This window comes from Perca flavescens, chromosome 6 (genome assembly GCF_004354835.1).
Source record: "Perca flavescens isolate YP-PL-M2 chromosome 6, PFLA_1.0, whole genome shotgun sequence".
In the NCBI taxonomy this organism is placed as follows: Eukaryota; Metazoa; Chordata; class Actinopteri; order Perciformes; family Percidae; genus Perca; species Perca flavescens.
The window spans coordinates 7166246-7187514 of NC_041336.1; the positions used below are offsets into that span (position 1 = coordinate 7166246).

The 21269-nt window shown below is 41.4% G+C and overlaps 1 protein-coding gene across 4 annotated transcripts in view; it reads left to right on the top strand.

Moving 5' to 3' along the window:
- Positions 1-21269, top strand: part of LOC114556640 (asialoglycoprotein receptor 1-like) — a 36411-nt gene that overhangs the window by 4206 nt on the left and 10936 nt on the right. For 2 of the 4 annotated variants that reach the window (XM_028579644.1, XM_028579643.1), the window contains exons 2-6: positions 6729-6806; positions 6888-7013; positions 10583-10840; positions 10936-11108; positions 12120-12232. In XM_028579644.1, the coding sequence (XP_028435445.1) occupies positions 6729-6806; positions 6888-7013; positions 10583-10840; positions 10936-11108; positions 12120-12232 (748 nt within the window). Of the gene's footprint in view, positions 1-6728; positions 6807-6887; positions 7014-10582; positions 10841-10935; positions 11109-12119; positions 12233-12308; positions 12928-21269 lie in introns of those variants that run through there. The other 2 variants (XM_028579646.1, XM_028579645.1) reach the window with 2 other exon arrangements.

Genomic DNA, 21269 nt, shown 5'->3' on the forward strand with positions numbered 1-21269 from the left:
GCACTTTGCCCGTTCTATGAGAACAGCTGCCATCAGATATGAGGAGATCCCTGCTGAGATCCCCTTCATGACAAAGACACTCCACATTCAAGACACCATCGCTGAAACTAGACATACAGCCGCAACTCACCGCGACTTCCTTGAGTGGTGGAGATGGGACAGTATCGGTGCAGCCCGCGAGCCGAAATGTGGTGGATGCCGCTGTGGGAATTGTCAGCCTGGAGGAAAGGAGATGACCTTAGCAGAGGAAAGGGAACTTGAAATAATAAAAGATGGCCTTACGTACATCATTGAGGATGAACACAGCAAGTCTCCACACTGGGATGCAAGGTATCCTTGGATAATGGATCCTGCCTGCCTTCCCAATAACCGAAGTGGATTTGAGGCCACCTTTTTAAGAACTGAGAAAAGGCTCAGGAAGGAACCAGAGTGGCTTGCTGCTTACACTGCTCAAGTCCACGAGATGGTTGAGCGCGGAGCTGCAAAGAAACTCACAAAGAAGATGACTGAGGATTGGAGAGGACCAGTTTGGTATGTGAGTCATCTAGTAGCACCAAATCCCCACTCAGTCACTACTCCAGTGCGCCTTGTGTGGAACAGCAGTCAAAAGTTCAAGGGAGTGAGCATGAACGACCTGCTGCTCAAAGGGCCAGATGTCTTAAACCCCATCAGAGCCGTCCTCCTAAGGTTTAGGAAAGGAGTGCATGCAGCCTTTGGAGACATCATGAAGATGTATAACTCTGTGTGGTTGGAGGAAAACGAGATGCATCTGCACAGATTCCTTTGGAGGGACCGGCAGGATGAAGATATAGGGGAGTACGTCATTACAAGGGTGAATATAGGGGACAGGCCTGCTGGATGCATAGCACAGCTGGCTATGCGAGAAACTGCAAGGCTCACCAAGTTCTCTCACCTGGAGGAGGCACGAAGGGTGCTGGAGGAAGACAGCTACGTGGACGATGTCCTCACATCCCACAATGATGCAAACAGACTTTGCGAAGTGACCAAGGAGATTGAAGAGATTCTGCAAGCAGGTGGATTTTCTCTGAAGCCATGGGTCCAGTCTGCGCAAAGTAGGAGGCAGGAAAGTGGAGTAACAGACCTCACGCTGAGGACGCTCTCTGAGACGAACAAAATGCTTGTCCTGCCAAATCAGATGAAAGATGAGGACAATAAGGCATTAGGCATCGGGTATCTAGCAGAGGAAGACAAACTCTACATAATGTCATCAGTCAACTTCTCCAGAAGAAGGGGGAAGATGAGAACGGGCCAAGATCTGCTGATGGAGGAGGTGAGATCAAATACACCTGATCCTCTCACTAGAAGACTACTGCTGAGTCAGGTTGCGGGGCTCTATGACCCAATCGGACTGGTCACACCACTAAAGCAGAAAGGTGTCATCCTCGTAAGGAAAGCATTCCAGGAAACAGGGAGTGGAGATCTGGCCCAAAACACTTGGGACAAGCCACTTTCTGAGGGCCTCAGGGAGGAAGCCACCAAGCTGTTTGAGGAGTATGCACAGCTGGGACAAGTAAAGTTTCATAGAAGCCTTACTCCACTAGGCTGGAAGGGAAAACCCTGGGCCATTACCTTCTCAGACGGCAGTGACAAATCCTACGGAGCGGTTCTATACCTTAGATGGGAGACGGATGAAGGTATAGACATCAGGTTGCTGGAATCCAAGGCCAAGCTGACGCCACTGGACCAGAAGGGCGATGCTGTGAAGGCTGAAGTCTGTGGTGCTGTGTTTGCAGCCAGATTGAGAAAGTATGTGGAGAGGCATGGCCGAATGGAGATAGAGCGCTGGTTTCACCTAGTTGACAGCCAGACAGTATTGGGAGCTATTCAGCGAGACAGCTATGGTTACCAAACATTCTCTGCCAACAGGATAGGAGAAATCCAGAAGTCTGTATCAGTTGAGGACTGGTGGTGGATCCCAGGGAACCTTAATATAGCAGACATCATTACTAGGGGAGCTGCTCTGAAGGATCTGCAAGAGACATGGCAAAGTGGACCGGAGTTTTTGAGGAGGTCATTAGAAGAATGGCCAATAAAGTCAGCTAGGGAAGTGGTAACTGACGCTAGGGAAAGCATTAGTAAGCTACAGAGGAAGGCCTTTTCAGCAGTAGTGACAAGAGGTCAAGTGAAGAGATGCCGTGGGGTCACCTCCCAGGAGCACAACAAAGCTGAAGACTCTGTTGAAAGGAATGATTCTGAACCAACTCACCTGACTGTCTGCCCTGATGCATCAGAGATTGATCCAGGAGTGAAGCAGGGTGAAGCCGCAATGAGGAAAACACTTTCCAGTTCAGCTGTCAAAAATCTTTTGGAGGTGAAGAGATTTAGCTGCTTGTCCAGGCTGGTGAATGTCGTTGCTTGGGTACGACAGGCGGCTGACAGCTGGCTAGGCCTGAAATATCAGACCCAAAAGAAATCAAAGTGGGAGGCATCACCCTCAAAAGAAGAAGTTCTTGTTCTCAATGTTGAAAACTGTGACTATGCCTTCAGAACTCTCTCCTTGGCAGCTCAAGAAGGCATAACCTTCCCTGACACTACGCTCAACCGGCTAGTGGTGGTTAAGCACAAAGATGGACTCCTTCTCTGCGGCGGCAGAATCCAGGCCTTCAGAGAAGACAAATCGTTTGTGCCCATTCTCCCTCAAGATGCATGGATTTCTACACTGCTTGCGCGAGAGGCACACAATGTCAATCATGAGAGTATAGCAGGAACACTGTTGAGGATGAGGAGAAAAGCCTGGGTGGTTAAGGGAAGAAGGATAGCCAAAAAAGCAGTGGATAGTTGTGTCATCTGCAGGAAAGCGAGAGGAGAGAGATGCCAGCAAATAATGAGCGACCTGCCGCCTGAGCGGACCGCACCAGCAGCTCCATATCAGTTCACTGCCGTGGACCTATTTGGGCCATATGAAGTGAAAGATGAGGTAAAGAAGAGAGCGAGGCTGAAAGTGTGGGGTATCGTGTTCAGTTGCATGGCATCCAGAGCCATTCACGCTGATATTGTCAGTGATATGTCTGCAGAAGGATTTCTGCTGGCCTATCAGAGATTTACGTCGCTGAGGGTACACCCCAGCAAGGTATGGTCTGACCCAGGCACCAACTTTGTTGGGGCCAAACCTGCTCTTGAAGACCTGTATCGGTTCCTGGAGCACCTGGAAAGATCAGGAGTGAAGGAAAAGGCGGCCAAGCATCGCACAAAGTGGTCCTGGAAGATCCATCCAGCTGACTCGCCTCATAGAAATGGAGCAGCTGAGGCAGCAGTGCGAACTGTAAAGAGAGCCCTCCAGAACGTAGGTGGCAATGGAGTCTTCACATGGGGAGAATTCCAGACTTTTGTATATATGGCTGCCAATCTCGCAAACGAGAGGCCTGTAGATGCGAGAGCACAAATCCAGGAGGATTGTGTGGAGTATATCACTCCAAACTCTCTCCTGCTTGGGCGAGCGAGCTTGAGAGGAGACTCAGGAGACTTCCAGTTCGAGGGTTACCCCTACAAAAGGCTGAGAGTGATCCAGTCAGATGTGAATAATTTCTGGAAGAAGTGGTGTCAATTGGCAGGCCTGAACCTCTTCGTCAGAAGCAAATGGCACACGAAGGAGAGGAATGTTGCAGTAGGAGACGTTGTTTGGCTTGCAGATCAGAATGCCTTAAGAGGTCAGTTCAAACTAGGCAGAGTGATCAGTGTGTGTCCTGACGAGAAAGGAGTTGTGCGAGACGTCAGAGTCAGGACGTTTCCCAGCTATCCGGTCATGATCAAGAAGCCATCCCATGAAGAACATAGCAGGAGTACGCCAGCAACGAAGAAACTTTCCAACAAAATCCCTGCAACAATCCTACACAGAGACGTTAGGCGTCTTGTTGTGTTGATTCCAGTGGAGGAGCAATGAAGAGAAGATCCGGCACGCTCCAAAGAAACTTGACGTGACCTCCTTGGGTTCTGGAACCAGGAGCTCAAGTGGGAGGTGTGCTGTTAGATCGCAAACGGAGAGACTTTTGTTTTGAGAAAAAGAGACTTTTATTTTGAAAAAGGAAGTTGAGACTTTCCAGTCCTCATGCCAGAAATCAGGAAGTGCAAAGTTATTTTCAAGCACATGCAGTGAGAGGCTGTGAAGCATATGTTGTGAGCTGCTGTTGAAAATAGATGAAGTGGGAAAGGACTTTACTTGCTGGGCATTTCCAGGGATGCTACTGGTGAGATAGCCTAATGGTTTGATGTTGATATTTGTCAAAAGTTTAATGTTAAATGCAAATGTTGATGGTGAAATTGCTAAAGTTAATGTAGTCAATTTCCAAATGCCTTGCACTCATGTTAGTTCATGTGACAGTGTGATATTGGTAGCATGGGAGTAATGCCATGGTAATGACTTGATAATGTTTTTTGAAGTAATGTTGCTTATTGAAGTTAATGTAAGGTTAAGGAGAACTTTATATTTGTTTGTATATTTGATAGTAGGCAGTTTTAAGTAATTGCTGTATTTTGTGTTTTGTTTTCTCTTTTCTTGTAAAGGTTTTCAACCTAACCAAATTAAAAACTTCTGATTATTTGCCTAATTGAACATGGAAAACTGTCTAAATAAAGCAAAGAAGGAAGATTAAAGAAGAAATCATTTGAGTTGATTCCATTTAACCCTGGTGATGGCCTAGGCCTTTTTCAAGTTTGGGCAGAAGTAAAGTAAAACCCCCTGTGAACTTGACAATCACATGTAGACCACACATTATAAGTTTCATGTAAATCGGTTGATGTTTGTCATATAATCGATCAAAATCTAGGATCGAATTTAAAATCCTCCTCCTGACCTACAAAGCTCTAAATGGTCAAGCACCATCATACAGAGCTCTTAGTACCTTATTGTCCTAGTAGAGCACTACGCTCCCAGAATGCAGAGCTACTTGTGGTTCCTAGAGTCTCTAAAAGTAGACTGGGAGCCAGAGCCTTCAGCTATCAGGCTCCGCTCCTGTGGAACCAGCTCCCAATTTGGGTTCGAGGGGCAGACGCCCTGCTGTGATGTTCATACTCACAGAGTAGTCAGGATCCGGTATAGGACACTGCACTACTCAGTGTGACATGATGTGCCCTGCTATGACATGAACTTCCACGATGACCTTCTAAGTCACTGTTCCACTATCTTTAATGTGACTATTATTTGCCACTGTTCATTACACCCCCAACCGGCCCCGTTAGACACCGCCTACCAAGAGTCTGGGTCTGCCGAGGTTTCTTCCTAAAAGGGAGTTTTTCCTCGCCACTGTTGCAACAGCCACTGCTAATGCTTGCTCTTGAGGGAATTACTGTAATTGTTGGGGTTTTGGAATTTATAGAGTGTGGTCTAGACCTAATCTGTAAAGTGTCTCGAGATAACTCTTGTTATGATTTGATACTATAAATAAAATTGATATGAATTGAATATAAGGCAGATTTCCTGTTGCCAGCGGGGGGGCACTATGACCAAAAGTTAATTTTTGCCTGTATATGTCCTCAGGCTTGGACCCTTGTCAATCTTGAGAAATTTCGGGCAGATATGACAATGTACACTAAAGTTACAAAAACGTCTTTGTTCATCGTAAGGATAATAATATATATATATATTTCATATTATGTTGTATATTCATGTCATTGTTACCCTAAGGAAAATGATTTGCCAGGAACGTGCTGTTTATTCATAGATAGAGCTTTATTAACACAAAACACAAACACAATCAGAAAAAAACATACAAAGCATAGGAGACACACAGCACACACAACAAATATCCCTCGCTCACGAGAAGCCAAATCCTACAGCACCGTCAACTGTCTGCCTGCCGCAGCTGCCTCGGAGCTGTAGGTAACCGGCAGCATTCGGTCTGAATTCGGGTCCATTTTGCAGACGTCTGTGGTGCGTTGTCCTCTATGTCTATGGTGGTGCACTTCCAAATGTCCACCTCACCCGCAGCCAGCACACTCTCTCTCGCTTCCAGCAGCTGTAAAATCAATAAATAAAGACAATCAGTACTGCGCGATATACTGCTTATGGACACAAGACATCTATGAATGCACCTGAAAAATATTCACATTGACCAAAAACGGATCTAATCTTACCCTCTTTTCTTCTCGACCGACTCCGAGCTGAACTCTTCACAGCTTCTGCCCATTGATGCCACATCTGGTTGTTTCTACCTGAAGCTCCTGCATGCTGTCTCGTAATATGTTTTACAGGCAGCTGGAAAACAATTAAATGAGAGTGGTATGAATAAAAAAACGTAAGTAGCAGGGGCTCAACTTGTTTAACTTTGTAGGGGGTGCTAGCGAGCCATTACTGTGCGCCTATTTCCTAAACCCTTAACATACGTACATTTTCACCAGGATTGATGCGACTGCCAATTTTGCTGAGTTTGAGTATGTTAAGCCCCTCAAAAAGGCGATTCATTTGCCATAATAATAATTCCTTCAGTTTCAATAGGGCCTTCGCCGCTGTTGGCAGTCTGGCCCTAAATATCAACTATTACACCCAACAGTATGCATTATTTCTAAGATAACTAACTTGTTCCCATGAGTTATTATCTTGTGCTTACAAGATAAAATGGATTATTTATGGCGCTTTAGGACCTCCGCATAAAAAAACGATCCTCATCCGGAGGGATTTTTTGTTACTTTGACATGAACAAATAAGCCTTTAAAGTCTTTATTTAACCACTACGCAGTTATTAACTATGAGATTGTGTCCTTTGACCTTTCAGCTAGAAAGGAGGAGGAAACTGTGGATGATGAAGTGAAGGGGCAGAGTAAAAAAACTGAAGAAACTGCTGACACAAACGGTAAGTTATAAAATAAAAATATTTTTTTTTAAATGTTATTACTATTACTTACTTGGCAATAAATCATTTCCTGATTCACAGCAGGAGTTTTGCTCGACAAGAAATCAAACAACGGACGTCTCCAGTATCAGCGGCTGGCCTGTTGTTTGGGGATTTTTTGTGTCATTCTGCTGTTGGGCATCATAGCAGTCATCGTCCTCTACTACCGTAAGTATACTGAACAGGCAGTCCATGCATGAACTCACACTTAGACATGAGACACACCTTAAAGAATAACAGTATTAGTTATCATCTGTAACCAATATTTGATATCAGTCATGTATTTGCCACATTCAGAATGAGACAGAAGCCCCAATGAGAAAATACACACATGCATTATACGCATAAAAGAAATTAAAGGTTAAGGTTGCGTTCACACCTCCATCGTTTGGTCCGTTTAAAACAAACCCTGGAGCGTTTGGTCCGATAGTCCGGTTTGTTTGGGGCGGTGTTAAAGCTCATCTGGACTCTGGTGATGATCAAACAACCAAACTCTGGTCCACTTAAAAAAGAGGGTCTCAGTTTACTTCCAAGTGAACTAGAGTTCAGTTCACTTCAGGTGAGAACGCGATCCGACCCAAATACAGGAAGTGAACCAAAACAGCATTTACTAGCCTGCAATTTAACCTTGCACACAATGTACAGACTTATATATGACGTAAGGGACGATAACTTTCAGATCCATAAGCTGTTCTGAGCACACATGGCTGGTATTATTTCTGAGACCAGAAGAGCTTTGGATATTCTGTCCAATATGCGAGCAACCGTCTCTATTACGTGACGTGTGTTTACAGTGGTTGGTGTGTTTGACATAGTGCAGTGTGAAAACAAATCGAACCAAATGAAAAATGCAACAATGTTGCAACTTCAGCCATGAATCACACCGAGTCCACCGAACTATAGGTGTGATAGCGCCCTAAGTCAAGTGATGATCTATGTTTGTTCTTCAACAAATCACATGATCAGACCCAAACCAACAATGGATGTGTCCACTAACAAGTATACAATGTGTGTATCAAAGTCACATCTATCTTTTATAATGGAGTTCTGTGACGCAGTGAGCCACACTGTAGCACTGGGTGACTTGTTCCTTCATAACAATAAAGATGGCCACTGTAGCTTTGGAGTCAATCCCACATCACCGTCCACACCACATACAGCGGTTGGTTTGAGCCTTTCAAGAGATTTGTTGAAATATTCTAAAGACACTGGCCATGAGATAAGTGTTATATTTTTCACGTTTATGATATTTTAGAGTGATTTTGTTTTAGAAAATTTGTTCTTGTGGATATTTTTAAAATGATCTTCTCACAACTTTGATAATCAGGCATTGAATGCCCGTATCCTGGGGGATACATTGCCCATATAAGGGTATTTAACAGGGCTCATCACTCACAGATATACTTATGTTTTGAGGCCTGTTCTACGGTGGCTCTGAGAGGCCACAGCACGCAACAATAAGACAACACGTGCAAATAAACCACAGCACGCACTAATAAGAGAACACGTGCAAATAAGACAACACGTGCAAATAAGACAACACGTGCAAATAAGACAACATGTGCAAATAAGACAACATGTGCAAATAAGACAACACGTGCAAATAAACCACAGTACGCAACAATAAGACAACACGTGCAAATAAGACAACACGTGCAAATAAGACAACATGTGCAAATAAGACAACACATGCAAATAGCCCACACTACAACGGAAGTGTTTCCAGGGGACACTTTTAAGTGATGCACATGTGCCTCAACCATTAGCTTTCTGGTACATAGACAGACCAACAACAGGACAATTTTAGAAATTTTCGCCATTTTATTCATCACTAAATTCACTTCTGAATACATTTTAGGCGAGAAATAAACTCTTTAGATTTCGAATATAGGCAGTCTTTCAAAAATCGTTGCCGAATTGACAATTTGTTTCAAAGTTTTTGGAATTGAGTAGCTCCATAAAGTGACGCGACAGCCAGCTAGCGCCTGCCGGGGTGCTCTGAGAGGCCACAGCACGCAACAATAAGACAACACGTGCAAATAAACCACAGCAAGCACTAATAAGACAACACGTGCAAATAAACCACAGCATGCACTAATAAGACAACACGTGCAAATAAACCACAGCATGCACTAATAAGACAACACACACTAATAAGACAACACGTGCAAATAAGACAGACAGTGTGTGTGTGTGTGTGAGACGGCCGGCCAGCGAGGTTGTTAAGCCTGCATGCGCTTGTGGAGTTTAACTCCAAAAACGCAGCTAACCACAGTTTACTCTTAAAATGGACATGTGTTGCGATACTACGAACAAATAATCCGTCAACGGCGAAATAAAAGCCTCTTATTTACGAGAGCGGTGTGAGAGACCTCCAGCTTAGAGCGGGGTCTCTGAGCAGGACTGTCTGAGCGACGAGCTAGCGCCCCGGCAGGCGCTAGCTGGCTGTCGCGTCACTTTATGGAGCTACTCAATTCCGAAAACTTTGAAACAAATTGTCAATTCGGCAACGATTTTTGCAAGACTGCCTATATTCGAAATCTAAAGAGTTTATTTCTCGCCTAAAATGTATTCAGAAGTGAATTTAGTGATGAATAAAATGGCGAAAATTGTCCTGTTGTTGGTCTGTCTATGTACCGGAAAGCCAATGGTTGAGGCACATGTGCATCACTTAAAAGTGTCCCCTGGAAACACTTCCGTTGTGGTGTGGGCTATTTGCATGTGTTGTCTTATTAGTGTGTGCTGTGGTTTATTTGCACGTGTTGTCTTATTAGTGCATGTTGTCTTATTTGCACGTGTTGTCTTATTTGCACGTGTTGTCTTATTAGTGCATGTTGTCTTATTTGCACGTGTTGTCTTATTTGCACGTGTTGTCTTATTTGCACGTGTTGTCTTATTAGTGCGTGTTGTCTTATTTGCACGTGTTGTCTTATTAATGCGTGTTGTCTTACTAGTGCATGCTGTGGTTTATTTGCACGTGTTGTCTTATTTGCACGTGTTGTCTTATTGTTGCGTGCTGTGGTTTATTTGCACGTGTTGTCTTATTGTTGTGTGCTGTGGCCTCTCAGGGCCACCATACTGTTCTCTACAGATATTGAATAGAATAAAGGTGTGCAACATTGATTACTTTTTATTTTACTCTCAAATGTGTATTATTGATGAATTCACCAGTATACACATGTTTTCAGGGAATTTCTGTCAGCCGTTTCTACAGTACAAGAAACAGCTTCCATTGCTCATAGAATATATCTGGTGTGGGGCAACACAGGGAATATGGTAGAATTAAAAAAACAGGAAAAATGTGTTCGGCGCATGAACTGCTTAAAAAGTTATGAAATGTTAAATTTATATCCTACGTGGACAATGTATCTTGGGAGATAAACTTTCCAATTTTTTCTAATGCTGTATAGGTAACATAAAATAATGTAGCTAATTAATTGTTTATAAAATATTTTAAAAGTTGGCATATGAACTATAATAAAAAGAATACAATGCAAAATGTTACCCTAAATGGGCAATGTATCTCGGGAGATACCGAGTGTAACTAAATAAAGATCATATTTAAAAAAACAAAACATGAACTTGTGTCATTTAAAGTCTAGATACATTAAAAAATAGCAATGAATAATTTTTCAATCAAATTTATTTATGCTTACCACTTTAAGGGTTAAGTGATGAAAGTGAGCTGATTGCTGCCAATCACAACCTGACAAACCTCAACAACAATCTCATCTTAGCCAATGAAAACTTGAGGAGGGACAACAACAATCTGACAGTCCAGTTGGGCAACCTGACACAAAACTATACTGTCTTAGAAAGCAAGATCACAAACCTGACTGCAGAGGTCCAGAACCTGAGAGCAGTAAACCAGCAGCTGGAGAAACAGAGGAAGAACTTAACAGAAGAAATACAAAACATGGAGACAAACTGGAATAAACTCATCGTCAGTCGAGCTCAGTGGAGCATTGATGCCTACTGCCCCAAAACAAAAGACGGTATGTTCAGATGCCTTAGGTTGAAAAATAAGCAATAATAATAATAATATCATATTGCAGTGATGTTGTTTATTGGTTGGTCTCTGTTGTTTCAGTGAGAGTGTGTAAAGCTTGTCTGGAGGGCTGGTTACCCAAAGAGTCCAAGGCAACCAACTGTTATGCGTATAATGACGCTAAACCTCCTCATCAGAAAACCTGGGAAGAAGCTCGAGAAGACTGCAGAGGAAAGGGTTCAGATTTGGCTGTTGTACATAGTCAAGAGGAAAAGGTAATGAGAAAACTGTGGAATTTTTTATAAACCAATGATTACATCGAAATGTATTTTTTGTTGGTCTGAACACACTGAGGGCTAAATTTACTAACACTAGCGCAGTTTGCGCTGCGTCTGTTTATGCGAGTTCGGTAATAGCGCACGCTAAGCTTCCACATTTTGCGTAGTATTTATCAACCCTGACACCCATCAGGCAATCAGCGTCTTTCTCCACCCACTACACCGTAAATTGCGCTGTAGCGAAGCGGTACTTGTGCTATGATACGGCTGAGTGCAGACTGCGATATTCCCACTGCTGATGCTATGACTGTTTGAAATGATCCTGATGCCAATATTTGTAATGTAGCGAGGAGTTTAACATCTGCTGGAATGGAATGTGAACGCTGAGTGGGTGATTCAATTTCATCTTTGATTTCTTCCAGTAACTCTAATATTGCATGGCTGCTTGATTTGTAACGCTAAATGATGTTGTGTTCACTGACAAGGTGTGATTCTTGTGTTAAAAATATTTTCAGCCTCGCCTATGTCTTCATCTTGCTCAAATTACTGTTGCCATTTCACCAGCGGCATAAAGGTCTACCAGGAAACTCGGCTGCGGCTGGTTTAGACCTTCCTTTAAGAGGCGGAGAATTTCCTCCGCAGAATAGAGGCGCGCTCTTACTGACAGTCTTTGTAAATACCACGGAATATATAATTAGGCGCACTTTGCGCTTATCCTCCCACCTTTTTGGGTGCAACTCCCACTTTCCCCACGACCCTCCCACGAATGCATATTGGAAGCGCAACTTGTCTCTTCTCGCTCATGTGGCAGACAATCTGCGATTTTACCCAAGTGCGCCCTGTTTGTAAAAAGCCCGCATCGGTTACGTCCGTCTTTGCGACCAAAAAGCGCCTGGAAACAGGCGCAAACGGCTTGATAAATCTAGCCCAGAGTTTCTTAATGAAATCACATTGTGTTTATTTAAGTACAGTGTTTAAATATCTGATAACTGTTTCTCTCTTCGTCAGACTTCACTCAATACATACAGCGTGGGTAGTTCAGGAACTAATGGATACTGGTTTGGCCTGAGAGCTGAAGGTGGGAGATGGAAGTGGATTGATGGAAGTAATCTGACTGTAAGGTAAGAGACACATTCCTAAACACTTTGAATCATAAAATCTATCAGCCTTGATCTAAACATCATGTTCTTCCCTCAGCTACTGGACACCACAACCTCCTCCTCCTACTGATGGTCAGTGTGTAATGTCTGTCCAGAACAATAAATGGATATCAGTGAGCTGTGCTGAGAAAAAACAATGGATCTGCAAAATGAAGGCTTTATCTGTTTAAACACTGCAGTCAGACTCTGCATGATAATATCAACTGGCTTATACATATCAAACTGTAAAGTCTTCTACTTCACAATTTAAATGTTGTTTTTTTTAATAAAAAGAATCAGGCGTTTCATTTTTATAGAAAAAGAGAAAGGAAATATTTACAGTGAATTATTTTTCAAAGCTGTTTGTGTGTCTCAGGATAAAAACAGACACTTAGATTTGAATGCATTTAGATATTTGATTATATAGGTATGCTAATGTAAGTCTGTGAAACATACAGTGACTAGACTGAAGGGACACTGTTATCATTGATACCTGTTGAATGGGCTTTTGTTCTGCTTTGTTAGAGATGTGATGCTTATAATTAGTATATCAGCAGATTGATGACAGGGACAGACAGACTGCTCAGTTTCCTGTCTCCTATGTATCATGGAACATATATTGTTGCTACTCATTGGCCAAAATGGGGGCACTGCATCACTTGTTCTCAACAGAATGTCCTCAGAGCTTTTTACCCAAGCATGTTAGGAATATTAATGTGTAAAATGTTTTCTATTTATCTATATAGAAACAAATTAATGTTTTATTACATTGAATAAAAATGCTGCGACACATTGTTGTTATTTTCTTACATGATGCTGATTGAAAGTAATTTCACCAATGTAGAACAAACAACATAATTCAGGAAGTTGCAGCCTATAGAACAGGATGTGTGAGACAAGCAGATTGAAAGAAAAAATGACAATCACAACCATAACCTGAATAAAATAGGGCACAACCTCAAATCAGACCATCACAGTGGAGCAGACGGCCTCCTAACAGCTCTCATACAGGACTGCAGCAGGACTTTAAACATTTGTTCAGGATGAACAGAAAACCACAGGAGGAACAATATTTTAATGTTTATGTGTGTGCATGTAAAACATTATCTAATGTGTCTTTATAAGTACCAGGATGTTGTCTCCATTCTTTGTGTGTTTTGTAATGTTAGATGCTGCTGATGTTTGACAACAGCACCAACAGGTTTTAAAATGTCCCAATTCATTTCAAATTCCATCTTTTGCTATATGATTTTTTTCACTCTACATATTGGGAATGATAAGATTTCATGCATTTGTGTCAGTCAACTAAAGAAGAAGCTGCTAATTTATCAAAGACTTATTTGGGAAAAAGCAAATTGTGTATTTTAAAAAGGGAGATTTTATTTTAGCTAATAATGTATATAATATTAAGACAATACCAACCATATGTGCCAGGATATTGTCTATATTTGTGTGTGATGTTTATCTTTCAGAGGAAATGGAGGAAGAAGCTGACTGTGTTAATGCTCCAGTATGTACTGTGGATAAAGTGGCAGACCCTCCAGGTACATTTCACACATTTAACGTCTTAAAATAGAAGATAAAATGTCTCTTGCGTCATATCATTATGACCAGGTAAGGAAGTGGTCTTGAAGAGGATTCTTTTTTTTCTGTCTCGGTGTTGACTGTCTCTCATTTGGACTCGGTCTTGATTACTCCAGGTCTTGGACATGTTTCGGACTCGACGAAGGTGGTCTTGACTATAGAAATAATAATAACCAATAATAATAATATCACATTGCAGTAATGTTGTTTATTGGTTGGTCTCTGTAGTTTCAGTGAGACAGTGTAAAGCTTGTCAGGAGGACTGGAGACTCAGCGAGTCTAACTGCTATGACTGCAGAGGAAAGAGTTCAGATCTGGTTGTTGTACATAATGAAGAGGAAAAGGTCAGGAGAAAACTGGGGGAGTTTTCATGACACAACTTAGCCCTGAGGTATTTCTTTTTCTTTTTTATGATCAATTTTTATAAACATTCAGAACATACAAACACAATTGAACAAGAATAACAACCCTCTTCCACCCTTCACCCCTCACCCTCTGCGGTCTCGATGAAAGAAAACAAACAAATAATAAATAACACACAACAGGAATCAGGAATCCCACCTTGCCTAGTCGCTCTCCTCTACTTCTTGTTATGATGAGGTCATTAGGCCCGATACCTGGGCTGCTGCGTTTTTCCATAGGTCTATAGTAGATGACTTGGCTTTGTTAATCCTTGCTGTAGAGAGCTCAAGCATAACTATATGCAGAAAATATGCCAGCGCTGAGCTATAATTTTTTTGGTCACGGTTGATCCAGCTAACCAAACTTTCTTCTGTCTCCCAAGCAGGTGTAATTTAGAGTTATCATTAAGTAACAAAACAATTGGGTCAATAGGAATTCAACATCCCATCACATCTGAGGAGTCCAGTATGTCCTATGGCATATGTTGAAGTGGATCTGCTGGTGATTTGGGTTCTTGGAACAGTGGGAAATGTTGTCCCAAACTGTCTCCCAATTAATTACGTTCCCCTCCGGGCTCAGCTCTCGCTCCCATTTCTTTACTAATGGGAGTTCTCCTACGGATCTTTGTATTAATTTAGCATAAATCCTGGACACTAATCCTCTCACAGGAAAATCAACAAGCCATTTAATGATTGGGTGGGTCTCAAGATTGTTCCCCCATGGTACTCCATGGCTACTGAACAAGACCGTAAGGACTGTAACCGAGGGAACTGCATGAGTCTATATTCAAACGGGTGTCTATAGAACCTATAGACACCCGTTTGAATATAGACTCACAACTCCTCCCCCCCACCCCTGCCGCCGCCGAGGGCACGCGAACCGGTGACCTCTATTGATTCGGTAGGCCAACCAACGACCGTCCGGTTGAACCGACGCGCGTAAAAGAGTCGGTTGTCCCATCACTATTTTCTGTTATCTATCATTTCACTGTGTGGGGAATTGGCAAATCGGCGCCCCCTGCAGCTGCAGGCGCCCTGCTTGCTGAGAGAGGAGCATCTCGCTGCAGCCCGCTGGAAGGTGGAGGTCAAGCCCCGCCTTCCCGCAGGCTGCACAAGATATAGGCTACTTGTGCACAGAAGCCGTGTAAGAAAGGAAAAGGGCGCGGGTGACAGTTCACCTCTGTGTCTTGCAAATGGAACGGTCCGGACAAAGGGGGGGAACAGGGGACCACAAGCCCAGAGATCTACCCCAACTTTTGGACTGCTCTCAGGATTGTACTTACTCTGCCAGTCACTGTGGCTCAAGCAGAGAGGAGCTTTTCCAAACTAAAGTTGATCAAGTCATACCTGAGGTCAACCATGTCCCAGGAACGGCTCACTGGCCTTTCCATCAGTATCAATCATTCAATAGAGGAGTAGATTTCATACGATGACATCATTGATGATTTTGCATCAAGGAAGGCCCTGGTGGCTGAAACGGATAATTACATCTGGCATGACCAGATATTTTATAAATATCTTAAATAACACAAAACAACTAAATCGTGGTAGGTAATACATCTGATTTCATACACTGTTTTTGCAAAAAACTTCCTGGCTGATGATGGGAGCAGCAGGACGTAATTAGTTTCCATGCTTATTGTGTTTCCACAACAACGTTAGTGAGTAAATCTACTGAAATGGCCACCACACCATAACAGAGGAGTGGGATGCGTCAGATGAGAAATCAGAGGTTCAGTCACATAAGTCATTGCTGCAAAAAAACAATGGTAATCTGTATATCTTTGCTAAGTTCAAACCAGTACAAAAGGTATCGATAAATTGTTGGGGGAGGGTCATGCCTTTCTTCCAAATTGTTTTGGAGGGTCATAGAAAAATTATTATTGGCAATGGGAGGGTCATGTCTATGTTGACTAAAGGTCCCAAAACTCCTCCGGTGGCCCCTGAAATAAATAACGAACAGTCCCTAACTGTCTCTGTTGTCAAAAAGTACTCAATGAATACAGCTGGAGTTCAGGAACTAATGGATACTGGTTTGGCCGGAGAGCTGAAGGTGGGAGTGATCTGACTGAAAGGTAAGAGACACATTCCTAAACGCTTTGAATCACAAAAGCATGACAATATTAACTGGCTAATTTTTGACAAATGACAGCAGCATTTAGGAAAATACAGTGACTGGCCTGAAGGGGCACTAAACTGTTAATTATCAATAACTTTAAACGTGCTTTTATTTTTCATTCTTACAGATGCAATGCTTTTATTTTCTGTTTCTATGTGACATTTTATATTGTTGCCATAGATAAGCCAACAGCCAACATTGAATTAAAAATCTGTCACATGTTTTTTATTGTAAATGTCAGAATGCTTTAATCAACAGAGGAGGAACAGCCGTATTCAGGATGCTGTAACATGTTTAATCCAGATGAGACAGAAGCAGATCTGGTCTCAGTGGGTTCGCTGCATTTAGAGTTTACATGTTCCCTCATGTTCACATGGGTTTCCTCCCACAGTCCAAACACGGGCAGCTCAATCTGTTTCTGCCTTTCATGCAGTGCATGCTGGGATATGCTCCTGTAAACAGACATAAGCAGGTACAGGGGAGGAGAGATGGATGTTTATTCTCAGTATGATGAACAATGAACTTCTGTTTGAACAATTATTGATTTGTTCATTCATCATTACTGCTTAAGAATATGTGATAATTAGCTGTGTTGAAAGTTTGAATGTTTAAGAGCTCATCAATACATCACTGTGTCCATCAATGCTGCTCGTCTTAATGTAAATATTTATTCTCACCATGTTTGGTCACAAAACAACACACACCACCATCACGTTATTGATCACGGTTTGACCAAAAAGTAGAAATGAATGTTTGTCAGATGGGTCTTTAGTCTCAGCAGAAAGAAATGATCGACTCTCTTTGATTATGATAAAAGTTATGGTGGATTGATGAAAGGTCGACTGACTGACTGACTTTGTTCCCCCTGTGGTCGTACCAAAACAGACACTGTGTGTGAAATTCACTTCCTCTTCACAACAACAAGGTTATTTAACCTGATAATTTGGGAAACCAACAGTCACAACCTGGAAGTAGAAGTCCAGTAAAGAGTCTCACAGCGGAGCAGACGGCCTCCTAACAGCTCTCATACAGGACTGCAGCAGGACTTTAAACATTTGTTCAGGATGAAGAGAAGACCACAGGATAAAGCTGGTACTTCTACATATTCTCATCTTTATGTGTGTACCTGTAATACATTATCTACTGTATTCATGTACCAGGATGTTGTCTACATTCTTTGGGTTTTGTAATGTTAGATGCTTTTTATTGAAAAGCACCAAGGTTTATTAAAATACCCAAATGAATTATGCTTTTTCCACTCTGCTCTACACACTGGGAATGTTAGGATTTCATTTCAGAACTAAATACCATATCTGTACCTGTGTGGTTTTTAGTTCTGCTTTAGTTTGATATCGAGGACTACAGGTGAACAGAACAAAATGAGATCAAAATAGGCTGACTGTTTCTTAGAGAATGTAATGTCTCTTTATCTGCAGGTTGAAACTTTACTCCAGTGTGTTCTACATATTGGCAGTAAAACTGCATATAAACATATGAACATTTGTGTTTGATGTTGATCTTTCAGAGGAAATCGAGGAAGTAGCTGACTATGTTAATGTACCAGCATGCACTGTGGGTAAAGTAGCAGCCCCTCCAGGTACTACTGTATATTAATATTTATGTATATTATTTCTGTTTTTTGCAATGTGAGATGCTTCTGATGCTTTACAACAGCACCAACAGGTTTTAAAATTCCCAAATTCATTCTGACTTTTCTACTCTCCTCAACACATAGGGAATAATAAGATGTCATGTATTTGTTTCTCAGAGTAAAAACAGAGAGGAGCTGTCTTTTAACAGCACTGTGGATAGAATGGCAGCCAGCTCATTTTAAATGAAGGTGTTCTCATCAGAAAAAAAGATGTATTAATGAGCAGAGGGTTTTTAACCCTTGTGGTGTCTTCCCGTCGACCATGAACTTGTGTTCCTAGCGGCTCAGTATTGAAAATGCACTTTTGGGCGCTTTTTTAAACGTTTTTGTCACTTTTATCAACACTTTTCTTCATTAAGGGTCAATAAACCTAACTTACATGACATTATACCAAAAGTTTGAGTTAAGAAAGCAGACATTATAAATAATTTTTACTATTAGTTAAGCTCAATCGGAGGATATTGTGGTGGATCACAGACTGTCAAAGTTTAGTCAAGATACGGTTTTGAAACCATTTAAAACATTTTTTAAATGTTATGAAATTGAATAAAACACCAAAAAATAATCATAATTTTTTGTTTAAATGTTGTATAGTTCCATACAATTTACATCCATGTTATTTTTGGGCAATTTGGTTAAAGAAACCCATATTTCTGATAATTAAAACTTTTTGTCACATTGACCCGAGGACAACACAAGTTTGAGTCAGGCCTCCTCACGTGGACTCCAAACAGTTTCAGGGCAGGTTCAGTGAATGGAAGTGTTAACATATGACTTTTAACAAAAGAAGATCATAAAGAATAGCCTAAATGTGTGTGGTGTTGCTGTTTTCCCCACTTTCCTAGAGTCAGAAACTAATCAATGCCTTACAGAGACTTATTTGATGTACCTGGTGTAGTCTGAAGTTATGTCAAACAGCAATATGAGGCTGTTTTGGCTCAATTGTTGAGTGTCTATGGGATCAAATAACATTATTATAGGCATCACAGTCTCAGACTTTGGAAACCCCTGACTTACAGTATTACAGAAAAGCAAATGTTGTATTTTTAAACAGATGATTAGATTTAGTCTCATGTGTCTTCAGTCTCAGCAGAAAGATATTTGATTGTGATAAGAAGTCCCAGTTGAAAAGCTGGAGTTGAAAGGTGAACTGCAGCAGCGTGAGGAGATGTTGCAGACAAACAGTGAGGGTTAAATCCTTCACAATGACTCAGCATTAGCTGCTAACCAAACAACAACTTTGTCACAACTTTAAAGAGGAACTGAAAACATATGTTTATCTTTCAGAGGAAGTCATAGAAGGAGATAACTATGTGAATGCACCAGCATGCACTGTGGATAAAGTGGCAGCTACTCCAGGTACATTTTCACACATTCAAAATTGTTAAACGTGAGATTTATTTATTAGTATTGTTAAAAAAAATTTAATAGTGATGGAGATTTAAAATTTGAATGTTTAAAAGCTCAGCTTCTTTTTTCTGTAGGACTTCAAATGTATTCGCATCACTTTTGACTGTTAAATCAACATCATTAACTCATCTGAGTTCTTCTTTTTCTCTCAGACCAGAGGTCTCTTTTCTTCTCTCAGTCTTTTCCACTGATAGCAGTGTGTTGGCTGATACTGTTAGTCATCATGGGCCTTCGTATCCACTGTGAGTACCACTGTCTTAGCTTGTTGTTGGTAGTCCTTATTTAAAGGACAGGTTCACATATGTACATAGAAACAGTTTTCTTGCTGTAATACTTCTCCTCTTCATACTTGCTCTGTGTAAAGATTTATTCAAAGGTTTAGCAGAAGCTAACATGAGGCTTCAGCAATTAAGAAGCTAATTTTCATTTTGCAGTAGATACACTAAGTCATCAGAGTGATGAAAGTGAGCTGATGGCTGCCAATCGTAACCTGACAAACCTCAAGAACAAACTCAGCTTAGACAATGAGAAGTTGAGGAGGGACAACAACAGTCTGATAGAACAAATACAAGACATGGAGACAAACTGGAATAAACTTGTTGTTGGTAGTCCTTATTTAAAGGACAGGTTCACATTTTTCAACACCATCTTCTGTCTGTCACTGTAGTTACGTCTGTCATTTCTGAAAACGACGCCAAACTGACGGCAGAAATCCAGCAGCTGGAGACACAGAGGAAGAACTTAACAGAACAAATACAAGACATGAAAAAAAGCTTGAATGAGCTCAACGTCAGTCGAGCTCAGTGGAGCATTGATGCCTACTGCCTCAAAACAACTTATGGTATGTTCAGATCCTATTAATTAGGTCCAATAATAAACAATAATACTAATATCACAGTTCAGTAATGTTGTTTATTGGTTGGTCTCTGTTGTTTCAGGGAGACAGTGTAAAGCTTGTCAGAATGGCTGGTTCCCCACCGGGTCTAACTGCTATTATTATGACGCTGATCCTCCTGATCAGAAAACCTGGGAAGAAGCTCGAGAAGACTGCAGAGGAAAGGAGTCAGATCTGGTTGTTGTACATAATGAAGAGGAACAGGTAATGAGAAAACTGTGGATATTTTTATGAAACAATTATTACATTGAAATGTATTTTCTGTATCTGAACACACTGAGTCTGTACACTGTAAGAAAAAAAAAAAACTGAAACTGAAAGAAAGGAAACACAAACATTAAAACATTACAAAAGTACAACATGGTAAAATGACATTAAAAACCTGTAACTGTAAATATTGGCCATTTTGAAAAAAAAAATTAAATTGTATTCACAACATTTTAAAGCTACATTGTGTAAGAATTTCTCCCATCGGTGAAATTATATATGACAACCAACTGAATAGGCCCCCGCCATTCCGAGCGCGTTTAAACTACTACGGTGGCCGAACCCGAAATTAGCGTTCCTTCCAGTGTAATAATAGTTTTACGTTATTTTGGTACCATTTCATAGCTAACATCAGCCATCAGGTTCCCAAACATATGCAAGCTAATGTTAGTAAAGTATCAGTAAAGTATGTAAAACTTTGAATTTACACAAATAGGCAGAAATACTTTTTGAGAAGAAAGCAGGCAACTTCAGTGTCCCTTTTTAAAATCCTTGCTCCTTATGATCTCTTTCTATCTCGGAAAAGCCACTCTGATATTAACTTTGGTCTCGTTGCTTTGACTGTTGCGTTGTCGTTTTAATTCTCTTTGTAACTCTGTTGTTACATGATCCTCCATTTTTAACAGGCTTTCAAATCTGCCGGTAGTCACTGAGTAATCTTCTCCCCCTCCCTCCCTGGCATTCGTCACAGT